At 42.0% G+C, this 27458-nt stretch overlaps 1 protein-coding gene across 8 annotated transcripts in view; it reads right to left on the bottom strand.

The window, feature by feature from the left end:
• Positions 1-27458, bottom strand: part of ANK3 (ankyrin 3) — a 641190-nt gene that overhangs the window by 139795 nt on the left and 473937 nt on the right. For 7 of the 8 annotated variants that reach the window (XM_057308888.1, XM_057308894.1, XM_057308893.1 and 4 more), the window contains 8 exons: positions 19842-19940; positions 14359-14556; positions 12417-12515; positions 9603-9701; positions 7638-7736; positions 4686-4883; positions 3279-3377; positions 2899-2997 (listed from right to left, as the gene is read on the bottom strand). In XM_057308888.1, coding sequence (XP_057164871.1) covers positions 2899-2997; positions 3279-3377; positions 4686-4883; positions 7638-7736; positions 9603-9701; positions 12417-12515; positions 14359-14556; positions 19842-19940 — 990 coding nt within the window. The remainder of the gene's footprint in view (positions 1-2898; positions 2998-3278; positions 3378-4685; positions 4884-7637; positions 7737-9602; positions 9702-12416; positions 12516-14358; positions 14557-19841; positions 19941-27458) is intronic. The other variant, XM_057308892.1, reaches the window with a different exon arrangement.

The raw sequence follows: 27458 nt of genomic DNA, 5'->3' as shown, positions 1-27458 counted from the left end.
TGAATTCTCGCCAATCCTGCTTCTAGCACAGGGTCCTGCCTCAGGAAATAGATTTGGCCAAGATGGATTACAGAAGCCCATCTCTTTTTCCAGCACCTTCCTTCCTCCCCCTCATTACAGGATCACACAGTGTTTCTAGGACACCTATGGATAAGAAAATATGGTGGCAATTCTACAAAAGAGAACAAAAGGCAAGAAAGCATCACATACCCTAAGAGCCAAACACGTGAATTGAGGAAGAGTTCATGCGGAAGTCACTGCTATCAAGCCTCAGGCTCAAATGGTGCCGTACTGAGCCTCTGTCCCCCATTTTTCACCACTACCAGATTCAGAAATGCTAAAGGTTCCCTGGGGTACAGGAGGCTATTTGCCTACCCTCTATCCATTCTCCCTCCTTCCTTAATAAAAGAGCCTTGGCATTGTGCCCAGCTGAAAAACTACACTTCCTAGCTTCCCTTGCAGGAAGAGGTGGCCAATGAGCTGTAAGGAGAAAGGGCTGGGTGGAGCTTCTGGGAATGCCCCATTGTCTGACTTTCTTTCCTGCTTGTGGCTTAAAAAGAGGGCCTGGCAGTCTGGGCAATAACAATCCCTCAAAGGAAAGAAAAAAAAAAAAATCACATGGAACTTTCCTTAACACGGTGGAAACACTGAACCAACACTAACAACTGCTTACCTCCAGACTGTTTATAACATGAGAAAAATAGAGCCGCATCGGTTTGAACAACTGTGACAGGTCTCTTCCAGGACATGAAGCCATTCCCTAACTGATGGCACAGGCTTTGCTCAGGGTCAAAGTCCAGAAGAAGCCCCAGAGGTGGATTACCGAGGCTAGGGAGCAGTGTGCTCTGGCAGCAAGAATTAACAGCTCCCTACAAAAGCCTGTTTTCGATTGGCTGGAAAGGCTACGCCTAAGGCTCAAGGGCTGTGATAACTCTTTTCAACTCTTTGTTAAATGCAGACATGGAAACATGGAGTCTTGTTTGACAAATACAAGCAGGAAACCAACTGCAAATATACCAACTACCGACCTACTTCAGGGTTATTCGCGGACTGAAAGACAGAATGGATGGATGGACGGGAGGGTGGACGGCACTCATTCTGCTTCATTTACTGCTTTATGGATCTCGTCGATCCTAAACCGCTTGGCACAAGTGGTGTCAAAGTTATTACTCTCATGTGAGGAATGAATTGTTTGCTTATTAATTACATACTGGTCGCCTACCAAGAACCGGGGGTTATTATAATATAATAAAAGTGGCCCAGGCTCAAAAGGATATTAAAATATACTGAAATGAAATAGACAATCATTAAATTACGTGGTAATTTTTTTCAATTTTTAAATTGTGATAAAATATTCATTTAATAAAACTTACCATTGTCACTATTTTTAAGTGCACAGTCAATGGCATTAAGTATATTTCACATTGTTTGCAACCATTACCACCATCCATCTTCAAAGTGAAACCCTATCCATTAAACACCAACTCCCCATTTCTTCTTCCCTTTGGCCCCTGGCAACCAGCATTCTCCTTTGTCTCTCCATGACTGAAATCATACAATATTTGTCCTACTGTGTGGCTGGTATATTTCACTCAGCATGGTGTCTTTGAGGTTCATTCACGTTGTCGCCTGTGCCAGAACTTCCTTCCTTCTTAAAGCTGAATAATACTCCAGTGTATGTCTATACCACATTTTATTTATCCATTCATTCTTCGATGGATAATTTGGTAGCTTCTACCTTTTGGCTCTTGGGAATAATGCTGCTAATCATTTTTATTTTAAAAGATAAAGCTTTATCAAAAGTCAAGGCGTGTCTTTATGATGGAAAAAAATGTCAGGATCAGAAACTATGGGGGGAAAGCCACATTTAGATGAAAAGCAAATTTAGGGGTATGATTCTAAATTACAGATCTCACTGGATACAATTCCGGAGACGATGGGGCGGGAGATAATTAAGACATATAGGTAAAGAGGTTCTGAGGACAAATACTTGTCAACGCGAACCTACTCCCTAAAAAAAGGTATCTGAAAACTTTTTCTCTTAAAGTCTCCAAAGCAATCTAGAGCAGCCCCTTCAGATTTGATTACAACAGATTTGATGCAAACAACGTTAAAGGAGAGCACTAGAGCTGCCCCCAAATGGGAGAGTAAAAAAAAAAGTTTTAAAAAATGCTAAAAGTTTCTCCAACAATAGCGTTTAGTGAAAGCACTGGACAGCATGAAGTTGTGGTGTGTATCCTACCAGTCAGTTTCCTCGGATCACAGTCTCCCGCGCAAGGGCAGAGAGCTTATCAAACCGACAGCACTCTCTTAACCTCTCTTCGGTCACCTCCTCTTTGTGATTTGCCTCTCAAATCAGCACGTCCGGGTAATTAGGAAGCCATATACCCCACGTATCTCTTTTCTGAGAGGCTGCCTGCTGGCCAAAAATGCTCTAACAATAGGACTAAAGATTCCCCTTAGGAATAATAAAAGCACATAAATAAAACCTCCCAACCTATTTCACTAAACAGAAATAAACAACTTGAAGGCAATGTTTTATGGCCAGGAAAATAGAAGGCATATTTTATAGCTATGACAACTCAGACTTTCGTACTCCCTCAGGCTGTGCTTAGGTTTCTCATCTGGCTGAACAGTAAGTACCTCTACTTCTTTTCCTCCACAGGTCCCAGGAAGTCCCGGATTTTTAAGGAAAATCAATTGGCAACTGAGTATTTATTAAGTATCTACCCCATTATTGACCGAATAGCTGAAGGCACTTCCCGAGGCGCTTCCCTTTCCTTGACTTTTCAGGGGTGTCTAAGGTGGACGGTGCCACGGGAGCAGCAAAGGGGACGGACAGACAAAAACCGGCGGATGCTGCCCGCCAGCCTCCCCAGGTGGGCCAATCCCAGGTACCTTTGCGGCCGCGTGAGGTGAGGCTCCTTGGTCCAAAAGCAGGAGGGCCACTTTCTGATTATCGTAATGTGCAGCTACATGCAGTGGAGTTAGCCCGCTCTGAAAACACGTGCAGAAAGAACAACCAGTGTCAAAAGTGTCTTAACACCAGAGGCCTAGATTGAGGACGTGGGATTAGTTTGGGTGCAACGCAGAGTGCAATTTACATTCCAGATTCCACAGCGCTTGGACCCCAGCATTCACCTCCTAGGTCCAAAGGTATCTTCATCCTATGAGACTTAACTCTGGACTAGTCATAATCTGGGGGGCTCTTGGTGAAGGAGCAAAGGCTTGTTGGGTTACCATGGATGCGGCCCATTACGGGGCGGTCGGCTCCGTACCTTGCCAGCTGCGTCTGGAGAGGCACTTTTCTGTAGCAGGAGATTGGCTACTTCCAGTTTCCCATATTTTGCTGCCACATGAAGGGGAGTAAATCCTTTCTGAAAAAACAAACATAGAAATAATGAACAACAGAAATGACACAAAGGCGTTGCCTTCCTGGAACCGATGAATTATTCTAACGATGAAGCACAGTTAAGCCTGTGCTGAAGGACGAACACAGGAAGATGACAGCCCGAGTCCCCTTACCAACAAGAAGGAGCAGGACAGTTCATCCTTCTGTCTCTGTGAACGGAGCCGTACCATGCCAACTCTGGGACTTCTCAGGCATCTGACCAGGACGGTGGTGGAGAGCTGGATCTGGGGTTTATTCTAGAGCTATTTTAGGGTTTCACATTTTGGGAAGAATAGGTTCCTGGGTCCCAGGCCCAATTTGGATTTGGCGGGTTTGGGAAAATCCAGGACAAGTCTGGACCTCCTATGATCTCACATCACCAGACTGGAGCCTTCTGCATCACCTTCTCCAATTTCTGCGTGTATACACGTTATCTTTAGGTATGCTCCAGTCCTCAGGAGCAGGAGTCAGAGATTCTCTCATCTTGGCCACCACAGGTGAACTGAATAAGAACACATGGTTCCAGCCCCATACATCTGCAAGAGTTGGGTACTGAGAGTTGAGGAGCTGCTCTCGCTTGCCACCCACTCCCAGAAGGATCTGGGGATGCACCAGTCAATCAGCATGCACTGTGATGAGGGTCCCCAGCATGAGTCAGTGACTGGAGAGACACCAGCACATTTGACCTCATGAGACGAAAGCCGACTAGAGCCAGTGGGCAGCCGGCATGGTGGAAGGGCTAGGGCACTGGAAACCTTATCACCCATTACTCTGTTCCACATATGAAATGAGATCCAGGAGCTCTGCGTCTCAACTCTACCAAAGAGCCTGAAGAATCACAAGGGGGAGAGCTGGAGGCAGTCATCATTTATTCAAACAGTTTTCTAAGTACTTCCAATTACTGTAATCGTCTTGGGTATTGATGACACTTCTCTGCATCCATATATGAGAGCGAAACACCCATTTCTAGCTTTCTAAGACATGCCACAGGCCGATTCATCTACCACACTTGCTAGGTTTACAGAGCATCACCACAAAGTGAGCTCTAGATTTTGCAACCTACACCCGCAGAGCAACTGAGTGGGAGGGTTATTGCTCTAAGACATCGGAGCTGAGATTTAAAAAATCAGACCATTCATCGTACAAGACAAGAGCAACAAAAGAATAACAACAAACAAAAGTAACCCAAGAAAAATCCACCTCCTGATTTGTACGTGGTTTGTATACTTGGTCTCAGTTGTAAGGAGGATGGATTTGGGGGGACGCAGTGGGATTGCAGGACTCACTTTCATACCTTTGTTGTTATAGATAGAGAGGCGCCATGATCCAAAAGGAACGCGGCTACATCTTCATGTCCCTCTCGGGCCGACAGGTGGAGTGGGGTGTACCCAGAAGTCGTGGCTGCATTTGGAGATGCTCCTTGCTGCAACAGCTGTTGTACTATGTCTGCCTTCCCCAGGCGGGCAGAAATGTGCAGTGGGGTTTGGTCGTCCTAAACGGCAAGGGAGCAATACCAGGCTGATGAGCTGAGCAAACAGCGGTGACACTGGGAAACATTCAGCGAACTTTGCTTGGGATCAGAGGCTACCTTCACTTCTTTGATTCAAAGCTAAAAACCAGCTCATTTATCTTTTTCTTTAACGTTCAGAAAGGTGGAGATGGTGGATATAAGCCCCTTAAATGCCCTTCAAGGAACCTATTAGTATGAAAAGTGTGAAAGGCACTTCTGTCTATAAATTATCCCCACTGCCACTTGCCATACTTTACCGGAATTCTAACCTCCAATGGTTCCTTCTTTGGGAGCTAAGGGAATGAATCCTAGTGAAACTCGAATAACTGAGAAGGGTATTATACCTTCTCCAGCTATTAGGCCCTCATATGGAATGAATTACTTTATTGGTGTCACCTTGTCATAGTCAAAAGCACAGGGGGCGGGTGGGGAGCATAGGGTTGTACAGGTAGACCTGCACAAGGGCTCCCACCCAAGAGGGCTGAAAACCAGCCCACCCTTTGCTTGTCAAATGGTACATCCTGGCATGGGCTGGATCTGCCTCGAGGAGAAGGGCCCATTATTACAATTCACCCCCAGGCATGAGGCACTAGATCTTGCATCCTTAGGGTCTTATCCCCAAGGGGGAGAGGCATCTTTTCCTAGTTTGCCCAACGATGCCCTGTGGTGACCATCCAAAGGGAAATCCCACACTTGAATGGGAAAAAGTTCAGGTAGGTACTTCCTGTAGGGAAGCTAGAGAGAAGAGGCTGGAGCACAGGAGATGGATCTGAAAGGGGAAGTAGGATGAGAGTCAAGGTCAAAGCAAGAGTCTATGTAGGAAGTATAAGAGGAATTGGGGGAGCCACAGGAAGAATACTGAAACCAGAAAAAGATAATTGCCACAGAAAGATCTCCCATAACTCTCTTCCTACCACCACCACCACCACCGCATGTTTGCTGAGCACCTACATGTCCCAGGCTCTGGGCTAAGTACTCCACCTACGTTCATTCACTCATCATCACACCAATCTTATCACTAGCAACTATCAGTATTCTCAGTTTCTATATGAAGAAACCAGTAAAAGAAATGTGCCACAGAGATGTTAATTAACTTGCCCAACATTACAAAGCTAGGAAGTGGCGCGTCAAGATTCAAACCCAGGCGATCTGGCTGAGGAGGTCAGGCTCCTCATCATGATACCTACTGCCTTCTCAATGAAATAATCACTGTAAGTTCTGTCCTCCATTTCAGTTTGTGGGGGAAACCACTCCTTAGACACGATGCTTGATATGGAACCAACAACACTCAGAAAATGTGAGGTTTCCTGTAATCCATGGTAAAGTACAGCCTTTCTTATCCATTGCACTTTACTGATTAAGCGGATTGAACCCATCTCTTTAGATCAGGGGTGAGAAAACTACAATCCAGGGGCCAAATCCAGTTGCCGCCTATGTTTGTAAATAAAGTTTTATTTGGAACACAGACACGCCCATCTGCTTATGTAGTATTGCCTATGGCTGCCTTTTGCTCCAGAACGTCAGAGCTGAGCAGCTGTGACAGAGATGGTGCATCCGGCAAAGCCTAAAATATTTACTCTCAGGCCCTTTCCAGAAAAGGTCTCGAGATCCTCTGTGAAATCCACCCATTGGCACCACAGTACACTGGACACTCAAAGCGTGTGTCTCTGCTCAGAATGTCACAACCTTTGTGCTCATCTGCAGGCTTCGTGCTTACAAAGATCTAGGTGTTTTGTTCCCACACTAGTATGTTTGTACTAGTTACTTTACTACTTTGTGCTATATTTACACGAATTACTTTATACAATCACACAATATGTTAGCAGGGAAAATATGAGTACGAAAGGGAAGGCTTCATTTTTCCCTAGGAATACTAAGTTGAAAGCTTTGGAGAGCATTGGTAGAAGTTATAGAAAACAACTGTGGTCAAATTAGATATGGGTGAGACGGCTAAATAGATTGGGGGAATATTATAAAAGTCTAGAAATATTCTGTATACAAACTGCTTCATACATGTCTTGGTTTTCTCTCTACTTAAGCTGAAACTAGAAACTTCAGACCATGCAAATAAATAAATGTACGTTTACATATGAAAGTTAAATTAAGCGGTTAAGGCATTTATGTATTTATAATTCCTGACCTGAATTGCCATGTTGATAACCAGACCAACTACTCATCTCAATAGTGATAGGTAAGTGGGTTTCTTCTGGAAGTTAAATACCAGGCAGACAATGAAGCACTCAAACTCAACCCTGACGTTCTCCTATGTAAAAGCCATTCCGATTCGAGTCTCAGGGTTTATGGCTTCACAGCTTGTGAAGAACAAGGAAAAACTTCCCTTTTCCTTTTACGACGGTGACAAGTGACACAGAAGTCACCAAAAGAGTTCAATCATGCCTCCGAATTGTGCTTGCTCTAGAAGCTTTGAGCCTAAGCCCTTCTCTGCGGAGTGTGAAGAACTCTGGACCAAGTCTCCGTTTGGTTCCAAATCTGCTAGGGCCTAACAATATGCCAAGGACACAGAGTTCTTTCCGGCACAAAGTTCTTGCTCCGTTTAATTTTGTAAAATAACTGAATGGACAAATGTGTTGGGATCTTTTTTACAATATCACATGGACAGAGACTTTCGTCATTACTTTATAAAAGTATTCCCGGAAGAGAGCATGCATGTGTTTCAAGGTTGTGATAAACTCGAGGGTTTCCCTCCACGCACACGCTTTCATGTGCTGCACGTACCTTGGCTTTAGCTTCTACCTGAGCTCCGTCTTGCACCAGGTACCTCACGACTTCGGCTTGGCCAGACCGAGCCGCCATGTGCAGTGCTGTTTCTCCTCTCTGGGGAACAGGAGCCAAAGGTAATTAGCTGCAGCTCTCAAGAAGGGTTTCATATTTTATTTGCATAAAGCTTATGATGGAGGGTTTTTTTTTTTTTTTAAGGTAAAAAACAATCCCGAGCACTTCCTTATTGAAAATGAGGAAAGATGGGCAATTAAATACTCAAGAAGTTCACATCCACCTGATTCATGATGGAAGGACTGGTGAAACACTGGGCAGCCCAGGCTCTGGCAGGAACAGAAGTGTTGCTCCGTGTGGCCTCCTCAGGGCTTAAGAGGTGAATGCTCATCACAGCCAAGGAGGAGAGGAAATGAGTGAAGGAGGGCAGCTGGGGAGTGCTCCACGAGAGAGCCCCACACCTCGCCCAAGGGGGGCCGCTGCTGTCTGACCTGCAGATGGCTTGGGTAGCTGTGCAGGGTGCCTGCCCTGGCAAAGGCCACGCCTTCCTGTTTTTCAAAAGCAGTGGCAGTTTGGATATTTGTGTATACCTCTTAAGCCTGGACCACAAAATCAGAATTGCACCCAGAACAAAACAAAAACCCAAATCTGCAAGGGCAACACAGGCACCCCTGAGGGCCAGACTGGGCTGGGAGCGGTTGGCTTGCATTCTCTGCTTTATCTCAGCATACCAGTGTCCTAGTCGTTGGACATTATCCCACGGGGCCATTTTCTTTGTCATTGGACTCCTCCACCCTGACCATTCCCCCACTTTCACCAAAGAGAATTGAATTCAGATTCTTTATTCATTTATTTAATAAAAAATGAAAATACAAAAACCATGGATAGACAGAAACAAATAGTCATAGAAATCAAATATATTCTCTCACACCACTGATACCCACCTACAAATTCCTTTTATAAGTCAAGCCTTGCTTTACAGGATATCCACCTCCCTGGCAGGATATACAAAGACACATTTCACATGTAACTTGTTACTGTGTTTACGGGAAAGGCATTGGGGATAGAGTTTGCCATATTATCCAGGGCTCTCTTGATGAAGGGAAATGTTCTCTCTCTGGCATTAGTAACAGAAAAGATTACCTGTCAGCTGAGACGATGGTCTGTTGCTATCTGGTGGATGTGCTGATTTGGGGGCCAGAAGACAGAGCGCCTTACCGGAGGCCCACCCTCAGGGGGAGTGTGCAGGACCTTAGGGCTGGCCCTTTCTGTGCCACAGTGTGGTTTATTTGATTTTTACTGCTTTGGTGCTCATGAGTCCAACTAGGGTTCTGAGGCTTGTGGTCTGTTATGCTAATAACACTATTATGTCAAACTTAAAGTTCAGTAAAATAAAGTCAAATGCCACGTGTAGATCTAGGGTGAGAAATCACTTCTCTGATACTTACTCTGAAATGAGTCTCATGGTTCTGCAGAGCAATGATCAGTGTGGAAAAACAGTATCATCCAATAATCTATGAACGTGGATTTGCTATAACCATGGGTTTGCTATAACATGGTCAAGCACACTAAAGAGAAAAATTACTCTGAATTTACTTGAAATTACAATGATAATTTGAAGTGCCTCAACATGAAACACTTCCTAAATGCTTCTATTGTAAAAAAAAAAAAAAAAAAATTCTCTCCCTCCACAAAAGCTATTTTTTAGAACATAGTACCCAATAGTAACGTATCTATAAGGTTAACGCACATAACGCGTGAGTCCTAACAATCTGTAACCAGCTAGCAATTGAATGGATCTTGCCTTTGAAGGAAGCCACAGGTATTCTCAAATTCTGTCCTTTAAAGCAGTCACAGTAAATAGTAATTAATTTAATTGTAATAAAAAACAAGTAAATAAGAGCAATCTTATTTACACAGTGTCTTAAATACTCATAATTGGACCTTCTTTCTTGAAGGGATACTTACCACATTGGTGGTATTTGGCGAGGCTCCATGATGCATGAGTTGTGATACGATATTTACATGCCCCATGAAGGCAGCAACATGGATTGGGGTAAGGCCCGACTAGGAAGAAAAGAGGGAAATGTTGGTCTGTGATCTCACCATAAAAAGGGTTTGTCTGCCTGCCTCCCTGTCTGCCCTCCATCCACCCACCCACAACATAACCACTTGAGTGATCAGATCAGAAGACATCAGGACATTGCCTATGATGGGCACAGACTCCGTAAGATAAACGTATTAGGACATGATCATTATTTCCTTCTAGCAGGCTCAGTGATTATGAAAGACCTATGTCATACCCACTAAGGAAGAAAGATTTCATATATTTTATAAAGAGCAATGAGAAAAAATTAGAGAAAAATGACTTGAAGTTTTTTTCCCTTTGCTACCAAACCTTCTATATCCATATAACTATGTGGGGGGCGGGGTGGATGTGTGTGCATGTGGTCACATACATATTAGCAAAAAGTTGACTTTTATTTCAGATCCTATTTTGGCCTTTAAAAATGATTCCCATGCACTAAGAATCAGCTGATTATATTATACACGAAAGAGCACGGTACTGAATGCCAACCTTCTAATAAATGGGCAAATCAGCATTAATAGCTTTAATCATTTCATTTTTTGATTTTATGAATATTATAAATTAAGGTGACATGATTAAGGCAAATAATACAATGGTCATTAGACTAGACTTTAAATGTTATGTTTGCATCAAATCCCACACACACAAACACACGCCCGTAACACTTCTGCTTTTTATGTGAAATGATGGCATTTGTAATTTTTTAGAATTTCATTCCACTTGCAACACGAACATCATCATTTGGTAAAAATATTTAATATGGCTAGAAAAAGCTAATTTTTTTTTAAGAGAGTGAGAAGGAGATACCAATCTCAACAGAAATTTGAGAAATGTCAAAAAAAATATGTGAAAGGAATTCTGCCTAATAAAAGTGAGGGAAAAGGCAGGAGAGAAAGAACTCTGGTTGCCCCGCCTTTAAACAGTGGGAACTGAGGAAACTGGGGAAAAGAACTGTGCTGTCACTCGGCACTTTTTTCCATCAGCAGGGGGAGTCGTTAGAACACATGCAGGGCCAAACCCTCATCTTGGTCTGCCCCGCCTTTTGAAAGCTCTGAGGGAGTTCAGGCTGGCAGCAGCCCCTTCTCAGTGGCTGACATCTCTGGATATTTATTCAAACATCAGTCAAAAAAATTTTATTTCAGAGCCCATTCTGACCTTTAAAAACAGTTGGTGTGCACTGAGAATAAGCTTTTTAAAATCACAGGTGCCGGGGCGCCTGGGTGGCTCAGTCGTTAAGTGTCTGCCTTTGGCTCAGGGCGTGATCCCAGAGTCCTGGGATCGAGCCCCACATCAGGCTCCTCTGCTGAGAGCCTGCTTCTTCCTCCCCTATACCTCCTGCTTGTGTTCCCGCTCTCGCTGGCTGTCTCTCTCTCTCCGTCAAATAAATAAATAAATTAAATATTAAAAAAAAATAAATAAAATCACAGGTGCCATAATAAAGCCACAAGAGTGATGAAAGAGCAAATCAGTATTCGTATTTTCAGCCATTTAATAATTTTAAAATTGTGTTACAAATCAAGGCAAATACTTCATCTGCAGGTAAGAAACTGAGGCAAAGCAACAGTCATTAGGCCAGATTCAAATTTTATATTTGCTTCCAACACTACAGTCTTTATTGGTGCATTCAACGAACCTTTACTCAGCGACCTACCCTGTGCTGCCGGCATGTACAGACCAGTAGGACTCAGCCTGCGCTAATAGAGCCTGGACTTCCTGGGGGCAGGTGAGCGGCTAGGTCATAAGTGCTTTGATGTAAACAGGCACAGGAAATGGTGCCCTGAGGAGGAGCTCCTACCAGGACAGGAGGTGAAGGACTTCCTGGAGAAGGTGGCCCCCGACCCCGACCTGGAGGGTGTGGAGGAATAGCCGAGCAAAGACGGGGTGACCCATGGAGGGCGCAGAGATAGGGAAGTGAATGAAAGAGTGTCCAGTTTTGGGAAGTGCCGCGGCTGGCATCTATGGAGACCAGAGTGCTGGGCGTGGGGTAGGGATGGAGAGTCTGGAAGGCTGGATGCCAAGCTTCGTTTGCTGTATTGCAGGCTCAGCATTGGTCCTGGTGGAACGTTCCTCTGAGTTCCATGTCAATTTGTACAAAAGAAACCTAGAGCTAGTCCTTTATTAACTTCAGCAACTCTGTGTTTCATTAATTCTGAATTTTGAAAAGAGAAATGTTCAGTTTACAAACACCCAGAGGTGGTGATATACAGAGTTTCTCAACCTTGGCACATGTGACATTTTGCACCAGATAATTCTTTGTCGTAGAAGGCTGGCCTATATGCTATAAAATATTTAGTAGCATCTGGCCTCTAGACACTGGACACAAGTAGCACCATCTGGCTGTCACAACTGAAAATACCTCCAGACATTGTGAGATGCCCCCTGGGCGGGAGGCAAAATCGCCCCCCCCCCCCCCAGAAGCACTGCATTATAGGATTTCATGTAAATTACTCTTTCAGCGATGGTGCCACTCACCCCTGAGCATGAAGCGTGTGTTTTGGATGATGTGTTTGCACTCATCCCCCCACATGCCTGTCTGTTCTCCTCTGGACTTGCCGCCCCTTGGATGAAGGGTTCAGAAAGTAATCAGTGGCAATCACACACACAGCAAAACTTGAGCTGTTCGTTGAGGATAGCTCTGGACTCCAGCTGCGAAGGTCTACCCTAGACAACCCTAGAAATTCTACTCCCCTCACCTCGGTTACGGCTTGGATGGATGCACCGTGTTTCAGGAGGAGTTCCATTACTTTAATTCGATTCTTCTTGCAGGCAATATGAAGAGGAGTAAAGCCATTCTGAAAGGGACAAAGACACAGAAGTACATGACTGCATTCCATTGAAATCCAATTCCTCTGAGTGTGGTCAAATGTTTGCAAAATGGTGTTCTGTAAGGATTTGGAAGTAGATGAAACAAGGAGGGGTTAAACAGAATGGAGATTCTTTTCTGGAAGCGTAGGTAGTCTAGCTGCTCCTAGAAATCCACAGTACTCTGGTGATCATGAATAGGAAGTGAATTTTTGTCACAGCCTCTTGGTAGCTGAGGCGAAGTGGTCATGCATTTTTTTTAGATTATTTTATTTTGGAATTCACTCTTCCAAATAATATGTTCCTCCCTCCTCCATCTCATTTCAAATACAGACTAAAAACAGCTGGGCCCAAACATTTGTCCTCACAGCCAAAACTTTGCCAGTGCCATTTAGCATTCTCTGCTGCATTTTAGGACAACTACAAGACCGGTTCTAGAATGTTTTCATCCCTTCCAGTTTTAAGGTTCAAATAGGTGCTTACTCCAGGGAAGCAGGAAACAATCCAACGTGACTTGGATCATATGGTTTAATATTTAATCTAATAAAGGAGTCTGCTTTTTAACAAATTACCTTCCAAATCGTACTGCCTGATAATTGAGACCATGGAGCGTTTTTCAGTCGCCATAGAGAACTATAAAGTAGCAGGGTCCACCATAAAAGCTTACGTCAAAGTCACCACAGATGGTTCTGTAGCCATTCTGAGACCGTTTATCTGGCCATAGTCCATCCCAGCATGACTGGCTACAACCTCCACATGTTGTGAAATCTTCAGTCAGAGGAAAATGAGAGTGAATGCCCACACCCTGTTTTAAGGCTGTTTTTTTTTTTTTTTTCTTGTATGGAAAAGTGAGTCATGATTGCTAATTTCTTTTCCTCCCTTCTCAGAATTCAAAGATATGTTTGATAGACTGGGCAGGTCAACAGCCCTTGAAATGCCGCTGTGGTAGAAGCTTTTAGAGTGATGACGACAGGCTGGGGTCAGGGTGGTCCTTAGTCCTCATGGTTCCTGCCCCCAGAGCAGCAGAGGCACTGGGGATCCCTTCAGACAGGAAGACAAAACCAGTTGGAAAGGAACAGCGATCCTTCCTAAATCAGTTGATCAGATGGCAGCCTTTACCTCAAAATTGCTAGTCAACTCACATGTTTTCCCTAACATCTGGTGACTGATTTTTTCCCCCTAAACATGGGTGCTTATTGTGAACTAAATTTAAACAGCTTACCAAATTGGGATGATTTATTTTTCCAAAGACAAAAACACCATCTTGTCAAGAAAATCAAACAATAATACAGGTAGGGGTTAAAATAACAGATCACTTTGGGAGTTAAGACTACACATCAGACCCAAATTTTCATTTTTATCAGCAGGAAAAGGAGATGACAGGCTATATGTTAGCTTACCTGTAAACATAACAAAAAATTTCAGCTGACAAATTCCTAGACCGCTGATGTGTAAGCAAAAGTTTTTTGACCACTTTGCCTCATGTTTTTAGATCTCAGAAAAAAAATTCTATTTCACACAATTATAAGTTTACCCTCAGTAAGAGAAGTGATCACCTCAGTCTTTTTTATACTTCCACCGTCTTTGGGTCTTATTTATGAGTGAGAGACTCACCAGTGTGACCACAAAGAGGTTAATGATTTAGCCCCATCAGCCTTGTTCACATCAGAAATAGGTTGTTTCTTTAAAGGCTATTTGAAAAAGTTGATAGGACGTACACTTTATTTAACTAGACCTTCTATTTTTACCTCCTCAAAGTAACCCTTCTCATGCGGAAGGTCGCACGTTATCAGCAAGACAACACAGGCTGGAGCTGTTGGCTGAGCCACTCACCAGGGCTTTGGCATTGGGGTTTGCTTTCTTGTCCAGGAGAACCTTGGCGACTTTGTAATGGCCACAGTGGGCAGCCACGTGCAGGGCAGTCAGGTAGTCATTGGTGACGTCGTCCACGGGCACGTTATGCTGGAGGAGAAGCTGGACGCAGTTCAAGTGATCCCCTTGCGTGGCCATGTGCAATGGAGACAATCCATTCTGGAACACATAAGAAAATCAGAGTTTACTGTTTTACCTTTAAAACGCAAATGTGCCAAACACAAAATACAGTGCAAATATGGAAAGATGAAAACCTAGTTTTTCACACAGAAATACCTTCTCTTTTTAAAAGGTTTTAAAATAAGTTTTATTATTTAAATTCCAGTTAGTTAACATGTAATATTACTTTCAATTTTAAGTAAATTCTATACCACACATGGGATCAAAGATCAAAATCGCATGCTCTACCAAATGAGCCAGCCAGGCACGCTCTTTTTAACAGGTCTGATGATTGTCTTGAACTACAGGTACTTTTAAAACTAGTCCTCTCACTTTTTTTTATCAGTTGAAAACAAATGTTCCAAGATAATTTCTTTCCTGATTTAAAAATAATGTGAATTGGGGTGCCTGGGTGGCTCAGTCAGTTAAGCATTCAACCCTTGATCTCAGTTCAGGTCTTGATCTCGGGGTTGTGAGTTCAAGCCCCATGCTGGACTCCTGAGCCTACTTAAAAAAAAAAAGAAAGAAAGAAAAGTGTGAATTGCACTAATGTCCATTATTTATCATATTCACAGTAAACTGGAATTTTTTAAAGATTTTTAAGCAATCTCCATATCCAACATAGGGCTTGAACCTACAACCCCAAGATCAAGAGTTGTATGCTCCATGGATTGATCCAGCCAGGTGTCCCTGGAATTCTTAATGTTTAAGAGTGAAAAGGATTAAAAAAAAAAAAAAAAAAAAAAGCAGAAGTAGATTGGTATTCATTACACTGGTTTTTATTTTGTCCTTAGAAGTTACTAATGCTTGATATTGATATTATATTGATTTGATTAATAAAAAAGATCTGACTAAAAAAACACATTTCATTTCACTTCAATGTAGAAAGGAAATTTTTCCTCTTCCATCAATCTAGTGCCCCCCTGTGTCTATGATGAGGAAAGGCAAAGCACTGACCAACTCATTAACTTATGCTTGTCTCAGTTTAAATCAGCTAGGTTCAATGACACACTGAATTATGCATGGTAGGAATAAGTAAAAAATTCTTTAGAGTTTTGAGAAGAAATGAATAGGCTCAAAGGCAAATAAAGCCTGAAATACAGGCTGGAGGGACATTTAGCATCCAGTACTTGTTTCCCTGTGAAGGCAAAAATAAGGTATTAAGATGTCAGTCCTTTCAAGCATGCTTCCTTTAAATATCGAGGCAAAGTGGAGGAGCCTGGGAAATTTCTAGAGAATTCGATTATCGAGAGAGGCTCTATTAATCACTATAACATGGTTTAACATATCTGGGGGTGGGTGGGAAGCGAGTGCAAATTCAGTTTCCAAAAAACCTGTCATCAGTGAACTTTGAAAATAACGATGTATTAAACAGGCACTGATGACACACGGATTTCTGAATGCTCTCGGCCAAGCCAAGTTATTTCCCCTAATTTATCTATAAATGATATAAAATAGGAAATCAGGATAGGAAGAAACAGTGCGAGCCTTCCTCTAGCCTCTCTCACGGTACCATTCACTCACTGTGATATATATTTCAACTATTTGTGTTCCTTGAAAGCAAGAGTTTCATGGATTATAATTTCCCCAAATTGCCTGGCATATATAGAGAAATAAATATTCACGCAACTTTAAAGACTTCATACATGGTCAATCAGAGTATTTCTGCCTAAAAAATTCCACTCTAACATTTTGAATCAAAGTAGACACTAATGTGCAAGAAAGGATGGGGACATTTCTCATTTGAGATACTGCCTCCCACAAGCATATGCACACAGGCACTCCTTTACTTCCTGCCAAGACATTCCCTCGCTTTATGTTCTGATACAGTCGTAGGGGCAAATGGTAAGTAAACAAAGCAACAAAATCTCAGAGATAAATGGCGTCGTGGAGAGTAGAAACTGGAAGCAGTGCCAACAAAAGAAGAAAATTATCTGACGATACACAAAATAACAATATATGAGTAGGTAACTTACAGGTCATTGGAGAAGAAGAAGAAAGTAAAGACCATCTGCCCTAGGGAGAGGGGTCTTATTACATACAGTCCCCTCATAAAGCTGAAAATATAGATCCAATGATGGGTTTTCTTAGCTCAGAAAGATGAAAGTCTTGAGGAATTAGACAGATGGCCTTAAAGTCAGAAACACATTCATTCACTTAATGTTCATTCAGGAAATGTTTCTTGGGGGTCTACTACTGCCAGACACTAATTTAGGTGCTTGGGGTAGCGCACGGAGGGAGGCAACGTCCTTGATTTCATTTTACCGAAGAGAGAGAGAGAGAGCACACAAGAAGATAAGCTAACAAGAAGGCCTCTCTGAGAAGAAAACACTGGAGCTGAAAAAGGGGTGGAGACCGCAGAGATCTGGGACAAGCTGAGGGAACTCAACCCGCGGGCACAGGACGTGAGGACAAACCTGGTGTATTCTGGGAAGCACCAGCAGGCCAGCTGGCTGGAAGACAGTAGGGAGCAGAACAAGAGATGAGGCAGAAACGTGGTGAGATGCTGGGAAGGAATGTATCAGTGTAGTGGGACACTGTTGAGGAAACGTGGTAGACGTGAACTATGTGCATCCATCCTTTCCCAAACTCCAAAGTAATTGAAAAGATAAATTCCACAAGGGCATACATGTGTGCGCATGCCCACCCACATACACCCTCAAAACACACAGCAAAGGAAATAAAAACAGACGTGTGATGTCTATAAAATTTAGAATGTGAAAAGAGAGTTTAGTGTGCGAACACATCGGCAGACGAGAGAAGGCAGAATGCTAAGTGTCTGTGGAGGGTATCATCAGCGGTGTCCGGGTTAATGTTTAACAACAACAGCTCTTAGAAAAAGAAAAACCCCAATATGTGACATTTGCCAATCCCCATGGTGTAAAGAACCCCACTATGACTTATTTCAAGCCATCAACATGATGCCACTGAATATAGAATTAGGAAAAGATGTACACGATAGGCTCAATGATCTGGCTCCAACATACCACTGGGTAAAATAAAGACAAGTGATTTTTCTCTCAGATACCCCAAAGGCAGGGGATATGGAAACACAGCACACCTTGGAAGATAAAGATGAGGCCTGGAGTCAAAATCAGGATTGGTTCACCTGTGTATGGAGTTGTCAGGTTTCCAGGTCCTTTGGACCCAGCAAAGCAAGACGATAGCCCCTTGTCCCTTACAGGACATCAGGAGTTTAGTCTCTGGGGAAACTGAAGCAGAGAGATTCAGGATGCAGGAGCCCAGGCAGACCACGGGGCAGTGGTGAGGCTCCGGACTGAGACCAGGTGCTCACAGAAAAAGGAAGGATGGTATGGGTGTCAAGAGTGTGGTCTCTCGGGTTAGACTGCCTGGGTTCAAATCCTTGTTCGGCCATGAGCCGAGCTATCTTGAGAAAGTTATTGTATCTCTTTGGGACTCAGTTGTCTCATCTGTAAAAAGGACCTAATAGTAATACTAGTGCCTCATTGTGAGGATTCAGTGGGGTGACGTATGTAAAGTGCTTAGAGCCCGCTACGGAGCAGACAGCATGTAAATATCTGTTATCACTATTGTGACTGATGTACGCATAGAGAACGGGAGAAGGACAGCCCCTTTTCCTTGTTCTTACTCTGAATGTACTGACACAGCCGTACACTGCAAAAGATTGGAGGATTCGTCTCTGAAAAAAACTGAACTTCCCAGGAAAAAAGGCAACTAATGGTGACACGGGGGGACACGCAGAGTTTCCACTCACTCAAACGTTAGTGCCCGACACTGATGGTCAGGTACAGACATTTGTGGGAAACCTCCAACGTGAAAGAGGGAGCCAAAGCCAACAAAGAGAAAAAAGAAATTGTGAGGAATTAGGGACAGAAGAGAGGCAGAAAAAAATTAAAGTTATCTTGAGTGTTCTCAGAAAGGTAATAGACTATGTTGCACCCATTATACAAGAACTGACTGGATGCTTTAAGAAAAGAAGTTACCAGAGAACAAGAAAATGTTCTTGCACATTACAAGCACAGAAGAAAAAAAATCAAGGAAATTTCTTGGAAAGAAAGAAAAGACAATGAGATGAGCAAAAGGGAGAAAGCAATTTTATTTTTAGCTATGCCTGTTGTTTTGATAAAATGAAAATTAATTTTTAAGAGAACAGGGTTTTTAGGCAGGAGGTGACATGATTTGGTTGACAGTCTGGACACTCTGACTGTTGCACACTGGGAATGGGACTGCAGAGGACGAAGGCAGGATGGGGGGACCAGTAAGGAAGCTGTTGCTGGGTCCAGGTTGGTGGTGAGGTGGCTCGAAGACAGCAGTAGAGGTGGAAAAAAGATAGATATGGACTTCTTGAAAGGACAAAGCCAAAACAGAATGGTTTAGATGAGAAGCATTCAAAAGGCCAAGGTGTCCTCACATATAATGAAACATGGTGGCTGTTTAACCCTGTTGGTAACAGCACCCATGGCTCACTAATCTAAACCCTGCATTTCAAATGAGCGAGGGAATTATTCAGACCACCTCAACCCTGGTCCATCTCCACTACGGTTGTTGAGGAGACACTGACCAAAGTACTTGCAAACAGGAGTAACATGTTTTTGTTGTTTTGATGACGTTTAGAAATAAGGCTCTTTATAAAGCTTAATACAGCTTCCAAAAATCACTGATTTGGTTAATAAAAATAGTAGGGACTCAGGTATTCTGTATGTAGCAAAATTTATTTACAAATATTCTCTCTTTTTAAATAGTGTCAAAGGTTTTATCATAAAAATCCAGAAGACATTTTGTAAAACATTCATTTTGGGGCAATCGTCATGCATTCCTTTTGCATATGTCAATTTCACCAAAGGCCCAAGCAAGATGCCATCTTTCCAAAGTTTCCAGCCCTTATTGGTTAAACGATATCCTCTTTAATAATCTGCAAGCCCTTAAGAAATAAACCAATGGGCTGGAGAAAGAGAGCCAGCACCCAGACTTTAGAGACTATAGACCTTGTTTTTTCTTTCCCCAATAAGCGATCATTGCTGAGCTATGAAAATATCACAGAATAAAATCAAGAAGTCTGTGTTCCTGAAACAAAGGAGAAACAAAAGCAATACATACAAAACTGACTTTGTGGCAGAGTGCACTTCGTAAACCCTAACTAATTCTGAGGTTCTTCAAAGATCTGAACTAGGCTACTCTTCATGGCTAAGTTGGAACAGTATCATTTTTCTATGATTCAAAAGGCAGTTAAATAAGTTAAATAAGCAGTTAAGGAGATGGAAAGCTAAATACAGTCCATGTCCAGACACTTGGAAAGAAATTACCTTGGTTTTTGAAAGAATGGGGGCAGCTCGATCGAGCAGCATTTCCACCACCTGCTCATGGCCACTCCTCGCTCCACAGTGCAGGGGCGTCAGACCGTCCTGCGGAACAAAGGCAACACCTTTAGTGAGATTTGATGGGAAAGTCCATAAATGCAGTGTATTCCTTCAGGATTTGGTGCAGCACACACGCACGCACGCACGCAGAACACTCAAGATAACCCTCACCAACCTGCTGTGGACCTGTGACTTTCAAACATTTACTCACATATCTCAAAATCATTTCCTATTTTTAACCAGAGAACTAAATTTTTCATAAGTTTAAGTAGTTGTAAGGTGTGTAATTTCCCACATATTAGAATACTCACAGTTAAAAATATAATTGTTTCACCACTCTTTCCATATCCAATGGAATCGAAATACCATAATTTGATATCCACCATTTTAAAAAAAAATAAACTTTTAAAATAGGAATTTTTTTTTAAAGATCAACCTCATTTTATTTTTTTAAATTTAAATTCAATTAGCCAACATACAGTACATCATTAGTTTCAGATGTAGAGTTCAATAATTCATCAGTTGCATATAACATCCAGTGCTCATCACATCACATGCCCTGCTTAATGCCCATCACCCAACTACTCCCATACCCCCCATTCACCTCCCTCCAACAAACCTCAGTTTGTTTCCTATAGTTAAGAATTTCTCATGGTTTGTCTCCTTCTCTGATTGCTTCCCAATTCAGTTTTCCCTCCCTCCCCCTACGATCCTCTGCACTATTTCTTATATTCCACATATGAGTGAAACCATATGATAATTGTCTTTCTCTGATTGACTTATTTCCCTCAGCATAATACCCTCCAGTTCCATCCATGTAGATGTAAATGGTAAGTATTCATCCTTTCTAACGGCTGAGTAATATTCCATTGTATATATGAACCACATCTTTTTTATCCATTCATCTGTTGACGGACATCTTGGTTCTTTCCATAGTTTGGCTATTGTAGACATTGCTGCTATAAATATTGGGGTGCATGTGCCTCCTTGGATCATTACATTTGTATCTCTGGGGTAAATACCTAGTAGTACAATTGCTGGGTTGTAGGATAGCTCTATTTTTAACTTCTTGAGGAACCTCCATACTGTTTTCCAGAGAGGCTGTACCAGCTTGCACTCCCACCAATAGTGCAAGAGGATTCCCCTTTCTCCACATCCTCGCCAATATTTGTAGTTTCCCGACTTGATAATTTTAGCTATTCTGACTGGTGTGAGATGGTATCTCATTGTGGTTCTGATTTGTACTTCCCTAATGCCAAGTGATGTTGAGCATTTTTTCATGTGTCTGTTTGTCATTTGTATGTCTTCTTTGGAGAAATGTCTGTTCATGTCACCTGTCCATTTCTTGACTGGATTATTAGTTTTTTGGGTGTTGAGTTTGATAAGTTCTTTATAGATCTTGGATACTAGCCCTTTATCTGATATGTTATTTGCAAATATCTTCTCCCATTCTGTAGGTTGTCTTTTAGTTTTGTTGACTGTTTCTTTTGCTGTGCAGAAGCTTTTTATCTTGATGAAGTCCCAATAGTTCAAAAAATAGGAATTTGTAACAGGAATTTGACATTGGTCCTTTCCCTCTTGCATTTCTATATCCATTTCACTTCCCGTACAAGGGAAGGGAAAGAAATTCAAGCAGACTCTTTGCTGAGCACGAAGCCAGCATGGGGCTTGATCTCATGACCCTGAGATCATGACCTGAGCAGAAACCAAGAGTTGGACATTTAACCGACTGAGCAACCCAGGAGCCCGTATGCTTATTTTTAATTAATTACCATATAATATCTCTTTGCTATAAAAATATATATGTTAAATTTTAAAAAAATTTAAAGATTTCCTGAGAACCTAAGTCTTAAAGCATCAAAAATAAATCTCCTAACTAGAGTTATAATTTATTCAGATGTAATTGGCCAAAATAGTGAAAACATATTACAGATTTCATGATTATTATACAACAGCACAAACTTATTAAAAAGTTCCTCTCTTAATGAGATGTATGTTTTCACAACTAGTTCATGTATCTGCAAATAAATATTAGTTATTGCTGGAATGAGAGAGAGCATCAACACTATCCCATTTTTTTAAAGTCAGATTCAGGCTTTTAAAATCTTTTCTATATTTTAAAAATTCCAGCATAATTAACATATAGTGTTATATTGGTTTCAGGTAGACAATCTAGTGATCTGACAATTCTATGCTCTCTATACTTTATCTATTTTTATCTATTTACCCATCCCTCTACCCACCTCCCCTCTGGTAACCATCTGTTTGTTCTCTATAGTTAAGAGTTGTTTTTTGGTTTCTCTCTTTTCTCCTTTGTTCATTTCATTTCTTAAATTCCACATATCCGTGGAATTATTGACTTATTTCACTTAGCATTATACCCTCTAGATCCACCTATGTTGTTGCAAATAGGAAGATTTCATTTTTTATGGCTGAATAATAGGCCACTGCGTGCGTGCGTGTGTGTGTGCGTGTACCTACATACTACATTTTTTTAAAAAAGGTTTTATTTATTCATATGAGAAAGAGAGCCCAAGCCGGGAGAGGGGCAGAAGGAGAAGGACAAGCAGACTTCCCACTAAGCAGGAAGGCTGACACGGGGCTCGATCCCAGGACCCTGAGATCATGACCTGAGGCAAAGTCAGATGCTTAACCGACCGAGCCACGCAGGTGCCCCTACACCACATCTTCTTTATCCATTCATCTATTGATGGATATTTGGGCCGCTTCCCTATTTCCCATATTTGGCTATTGTAAATAATGCTACAAGAAACACAGGGGTGCATATATCTTTTTCAATTAGAGTTCTCATATTCTTTGGGTAAATACTCAGTAGTGGAATGACTGGATCATATGGTGATTCTATTTTTAATTTTTTGAGGAACCTCCATATTGTCTTCCACAGTGGCTGCACCAGTTTGCATTCCCACCAACAGTGTCCAAGGGATTCTTTTCCTCCACACCCTCACCAACACTTGTTGTCTCTTGTGCTTTTGATTCTAGCCATTTTGACAGGTGTGAGATGATATCTTCTTGTAGTTTTGATTTGCATTTTCCTGATGATGAGTGATATTGAGCACTTTTTTATATGTCTGTTGGCTAACTGGATGTCTTCTTTGGAGAAATGTCTGTTCATGTCTTCTGCCCATTTTTTAATTGGATTATTTGGTTTTTGGTGTTGAGGTATAAATTATTTATACATTTTATTATTATTTGTTTATGTGACAGAGAGACAGCCAGCGAGAGAGGGAACACAGCAGGGGAGTGGGAGAGGAAGAAGCAGGCTCCCAGCAGAGGAGCCCGATGTGGGGCTCGATCCCGGAACGCCGGTATCACGCCCTGAGCCGAAGGCAGACGCTTAACGACTGCGCTACCCAGGTGCCCCTATTTATACATTTTAGATACTAACCCTTGATCAGAGACGCCATTTACATTTTCTCCCATTCACTAGGTTGACTTTTAGTTTCGTAGTTTACTTTTCTACGCAGAAGCTTGTTATTTTGATGTAGTCCCAATAGTTTATTTTTGCTTTTGTTTCCCTTGCCCAGGTGACGTATCTAGAAAAATGTTGCTATGGCCAATGTCAGAGAAATAATTGCATGTGCTCTCTTCCAGGATTTTTATGGTTGCAGGTCTCACATTTATGTCCTTAATTTTTGAGTTTATTTTTGTGTATGGTGTAAGAAAGTAGTCCAGTTCATTCTTCTGCATGTAGCTGTCCAGTTTTTCCAACACCATTTGTTGAAGAGACTGTCTTTTTCCCATTGCATAATCTTGCCTCCTTTGTCGAAGATGAATTGACCATATAATTGTGGGTTTATTTCTGGGCTCTCTGTTATGTTCCATTGATATTTGTCTATTCTGGTGCCAGGACCATACTGTTTTGATTACTACAGTTTTGTGGGATATCTTGAAATCTGGGATTGTGATATCTCCTGTTTTTTTTTTTTTTTTTTCTTTTTCAAGATTACTTTGGCAATTCGAGGTCTTTTGTGGTTCCAGAAAGTGTTAGGATTATTTGTTCTAGTTCTGTGAAAAATGCTGTTGGTATTTTGATAGGGACTGCATAAAATCTGTAGATTGCTTTGGGTAATATGGATATTTTAACAATATTTGTTCTTCCAGCCCATGAGCATGGAATATCTTTCCATTTGTTTGTGTCGTCTTCAATTTATTTCATCAGTGTTTTAGAGTTTTCAGAGTACAGCCCTTTTACCTTCTTGGTTAAGTTTATTCCCAGGCATTTTATTATTTTTGGTACAAACACTATCCCAATGTTTGTTTTTATAAATGTTAGTACTGAGACATCTTGCTTGCATAAATAAATAGATGGACTTCTGTTAAAGTGGTGTCACTACTCTTTTGAACTCCTGAATTACATGCCAAAATCGCCTAGCAATCTTTCACCAAAGATTTTTTTTCAATGAAGCATCATAAGACAATTCCATTAGGTCCTTCACTTTTGTTGGCAGCAGTAGGATTTCTTACCATCCAATGAGCAGAAGAATTTGTTACTCAGTCATTAGAGTCACACAGTTGTTAACACGACACAGATATCCTGAACTCTTCCCCTTGATCCACTCTGTCTCCTTTTCTCCCCAGGTTTTGCACCCTGGGACCAGGTGTGTGAGAGTTAGTTAGGTCTTTCTTCAGCACTAGGGTAGAAGTACTGTTGAACTACAGGGTCAGCAGAAAAGGAGAATTAGCGGGGAGTTGAAGAGTGGGAAGTTACTCACTTAAAACTGTCTAAGTGGCCCCAAACTCTATGGAGAAGTTTTTACACACCCAGCTTATGTGTTCCCCAACTTGAAGATTCCTGTGGTTGACAATGCCTATGCAAATGACAGTCACATTTTAAGGTACATCAGAATGTAATTCGGTGTATTCAAATCACTTTCTAGATTGTATGAGCAGATCTTGAAAATAACCGTAATTATCCTAATGTATAGTTGGTGAGGTACAATCCTATTTCTAACCTACCAGCCACATCCCACAATTAAAAGTCCTTAAAAAATGAAATTTGAATCATAAGCATCACATGACCTCATTTGACCATGCTGTGAGCATGTTTAAATATTCTGCCTTTTAGGCTAATTTAAAACATCTGCTCTTAAAATCCAAAGTAAAGCAATATATAGACTTTTAAGTTGGAAACAGCATTTTGCTAATAAAATAGGATAAAATAAAAATCTGAGAACAGATAAAAAAAAAAAAAAACACCATGATGTCCAAGTGTCTTCCCAATAATGTAAAACCTGAAAATATCTGAAGTAGAAATAATAATAACATCTACCCTCCACCGCACACGCACAAAACCATTCCACACAGACCCTATTGTATCGTGATTGTCTTTTATGAACTGAAAGGTCAAATCTGTTTCTTTCATTTTCTCCTAAGTAGACTCTAAGACACAAGAGGTGACAGATTATGTATAGACATGTTCAATCTATGGTCACACAGAAAAAATAACTGTTTTAGCCCAACTCATTTATCCTTGAAAATTACTGAATGCAAAGTGTTTGGCTAGCTAAGAGCAAAATCTTAACTTCTCAATCCTTTGAAACATACTGTTCCTTACAGACATACACTTTTGCTGATTTCATTTTTTAAAAAAAGTTTAATTATGGAAAATTTCAAACCTATTTCAGACTAAAGCACACCGAATAGCGTAACGAGTCTCTCGGTGTCTGGTTCAGCAACAACTGTCACCTTCTGATCCAGCGTGATTTATCCATATCCCTGACCTTTCTCCTTTCTTCGATTATTTTGAAGCCAATCCAAGCTCTGGTATCATTTTACCCTCACAATCACCCCTATACAAAAGGTAAAAACTTCATGTGATAAATGAAGACTCTAAGGCTTCCAACAGGTTAAATGACTCATCCGAGGCTGCACGGGCTGACTGCAGAACTCAGCCAGACGGTGCGGGACAGTCAAGGCATGACTTGGGAGGAGTTACTATGACAAAGCCCCTCTGCTCACACTTTCAGTCACCCTGAGCCTTCCTTTATCTACATTCTGCAGCTGCTGTCTCTGATCTCTGATGTTTATTTATTAAAAACTCATCGACTTTAGAGACTCAGCTGGGGAAGGTAATTTTCTCATCGGTGCAAGAGCTGCAAAGTGCCATTGTTTCCAGCCATTGTTCCTTTTATCACCTGGTTTCAGTGATAAAGTCAGTGGCTTCCCCAGGGTAAGATGTTCAGTTCCCAGCTCACTTGCAAGAGCTACCTGAAGCACCGCTCTCTCAACTGGACTTTGACTTGCAGTATTTTTAACACTGATCGCTAGTGGCCGATTCCCTTGGATCTTCTGCAGACTTGCTCTCCAACTTTTCAAAAGTGCATGACTTCAAATAGCCAGGATCCTGGCAGGAGAGACGCCTCATCAGGAACTTGTACAAGATGTCACGACTGCCTGGCCGTACAGCAGCGCGGCGCGGCTGCCGGACATTCACAGGTCAGTGGAAAACTCGTGCCCGGAGTTAATGGAAGGCCTTTAGCGTCACGGCTTTTACAGGGACAGACAGCTCGCCAGCTGACCTGCAGTGAGCCTGAAACGTCCCAGCCATGTACTGCTTCACACTTAGTTCAGTTTAAAAAAAAGAGGAAAATCAGCCGGCACTGACTTAATACCTATATTTTGGACAAAAAATTAAATATTTAAATTTCAGGGGCACCTGGGTGGCTCAGTCGGTTAAGTGTCTGCCTTTCCGCTCAGGTCATGATGCCAGAGTCCTGGGATGGAGCCCTGTGTCGAGCTCTCTGCGAGGCAGAGAGCCTGCTTCTCCTTCTCCCTTTGCCCTTCCCCTCTCTTGTGCTCTCTCTCTCTCAAATAAATGAATTTTAAAAAAAATCTTTAAAAAAAATTTAAATTTCAAACTAATTTCTTTTGCTTTGAAATGGGTGAGGCTTATCATTCATGCTCCTGAAACACCATTTTGATTATGAAGCCCTGTATTCAAGAGGACTTTCCATAACTGCCACTCTTTCCTGGGCCAAGCCTCAGTTCCCAGGGTTAGTGCGGGGAGCCTTCCCCACATGCCCCTCCCTCCTCCCCTCCCCCAAACTCTCTGCAGCTGTCTTCTTGCTTCTCTGCATTGCCTACATGGGGTCCCTGCACCCAGTCCCCTTTCCACTTTCTCCAAGATCCAAATGTGTACCGTTCTAAAGTCCTGTGTTCTTAGGAGGCTTCTCCCAAACACCGTAAGCGTCTGCTTGCAGGGTGTCTGCATTGTTTCACCTGTACTTCTTTTGGGGAACCTCTAACTTCTTACCGAGTGTCTTAGTCATTTGTGAGCAGGCATTATCCTTTCAACGAGTCTGCTTCTGAGGACAAGGCTACTAGTTCAAGGGATATTTGACTCTCACAGAGAAGGTAAATCGGTACTGCGTACGTCACAGTTGCTTAAAAAAAAAAGGAAATGAGCGCATGGAGTGAGCAAACAAACGGGTCTGGGAGCTAATCTTTCAAAAAAGGTTTTTTAGTTAGTTCGTTAAAAATTCCTTTCCTTGTTATCCTTTTTGTTTAAGACCAGATTCATTTTGTACTCCAGGAGTGCTG

This window comes from Ursus arctos, unplaced genomic scaffold, assembly GCF_023065955.2.
Source record: "Ursus arctos isolate Adak ecotype North America unplaced genomic scaffold, UrsArc2.0 scaffold_7, whole genome shotgun sequence".
Lineage (NCBI taxonomy): Eukaryota > Metazoa > Chordata > Mammalia > Carnivora > Ursidae > Ursus > Ursus arctos.
The sequence above is the reverse complement of the archived record's forward strand: the minus strand, read 5'-3'. Positions and strand labels throughout refer to the sequence as shown.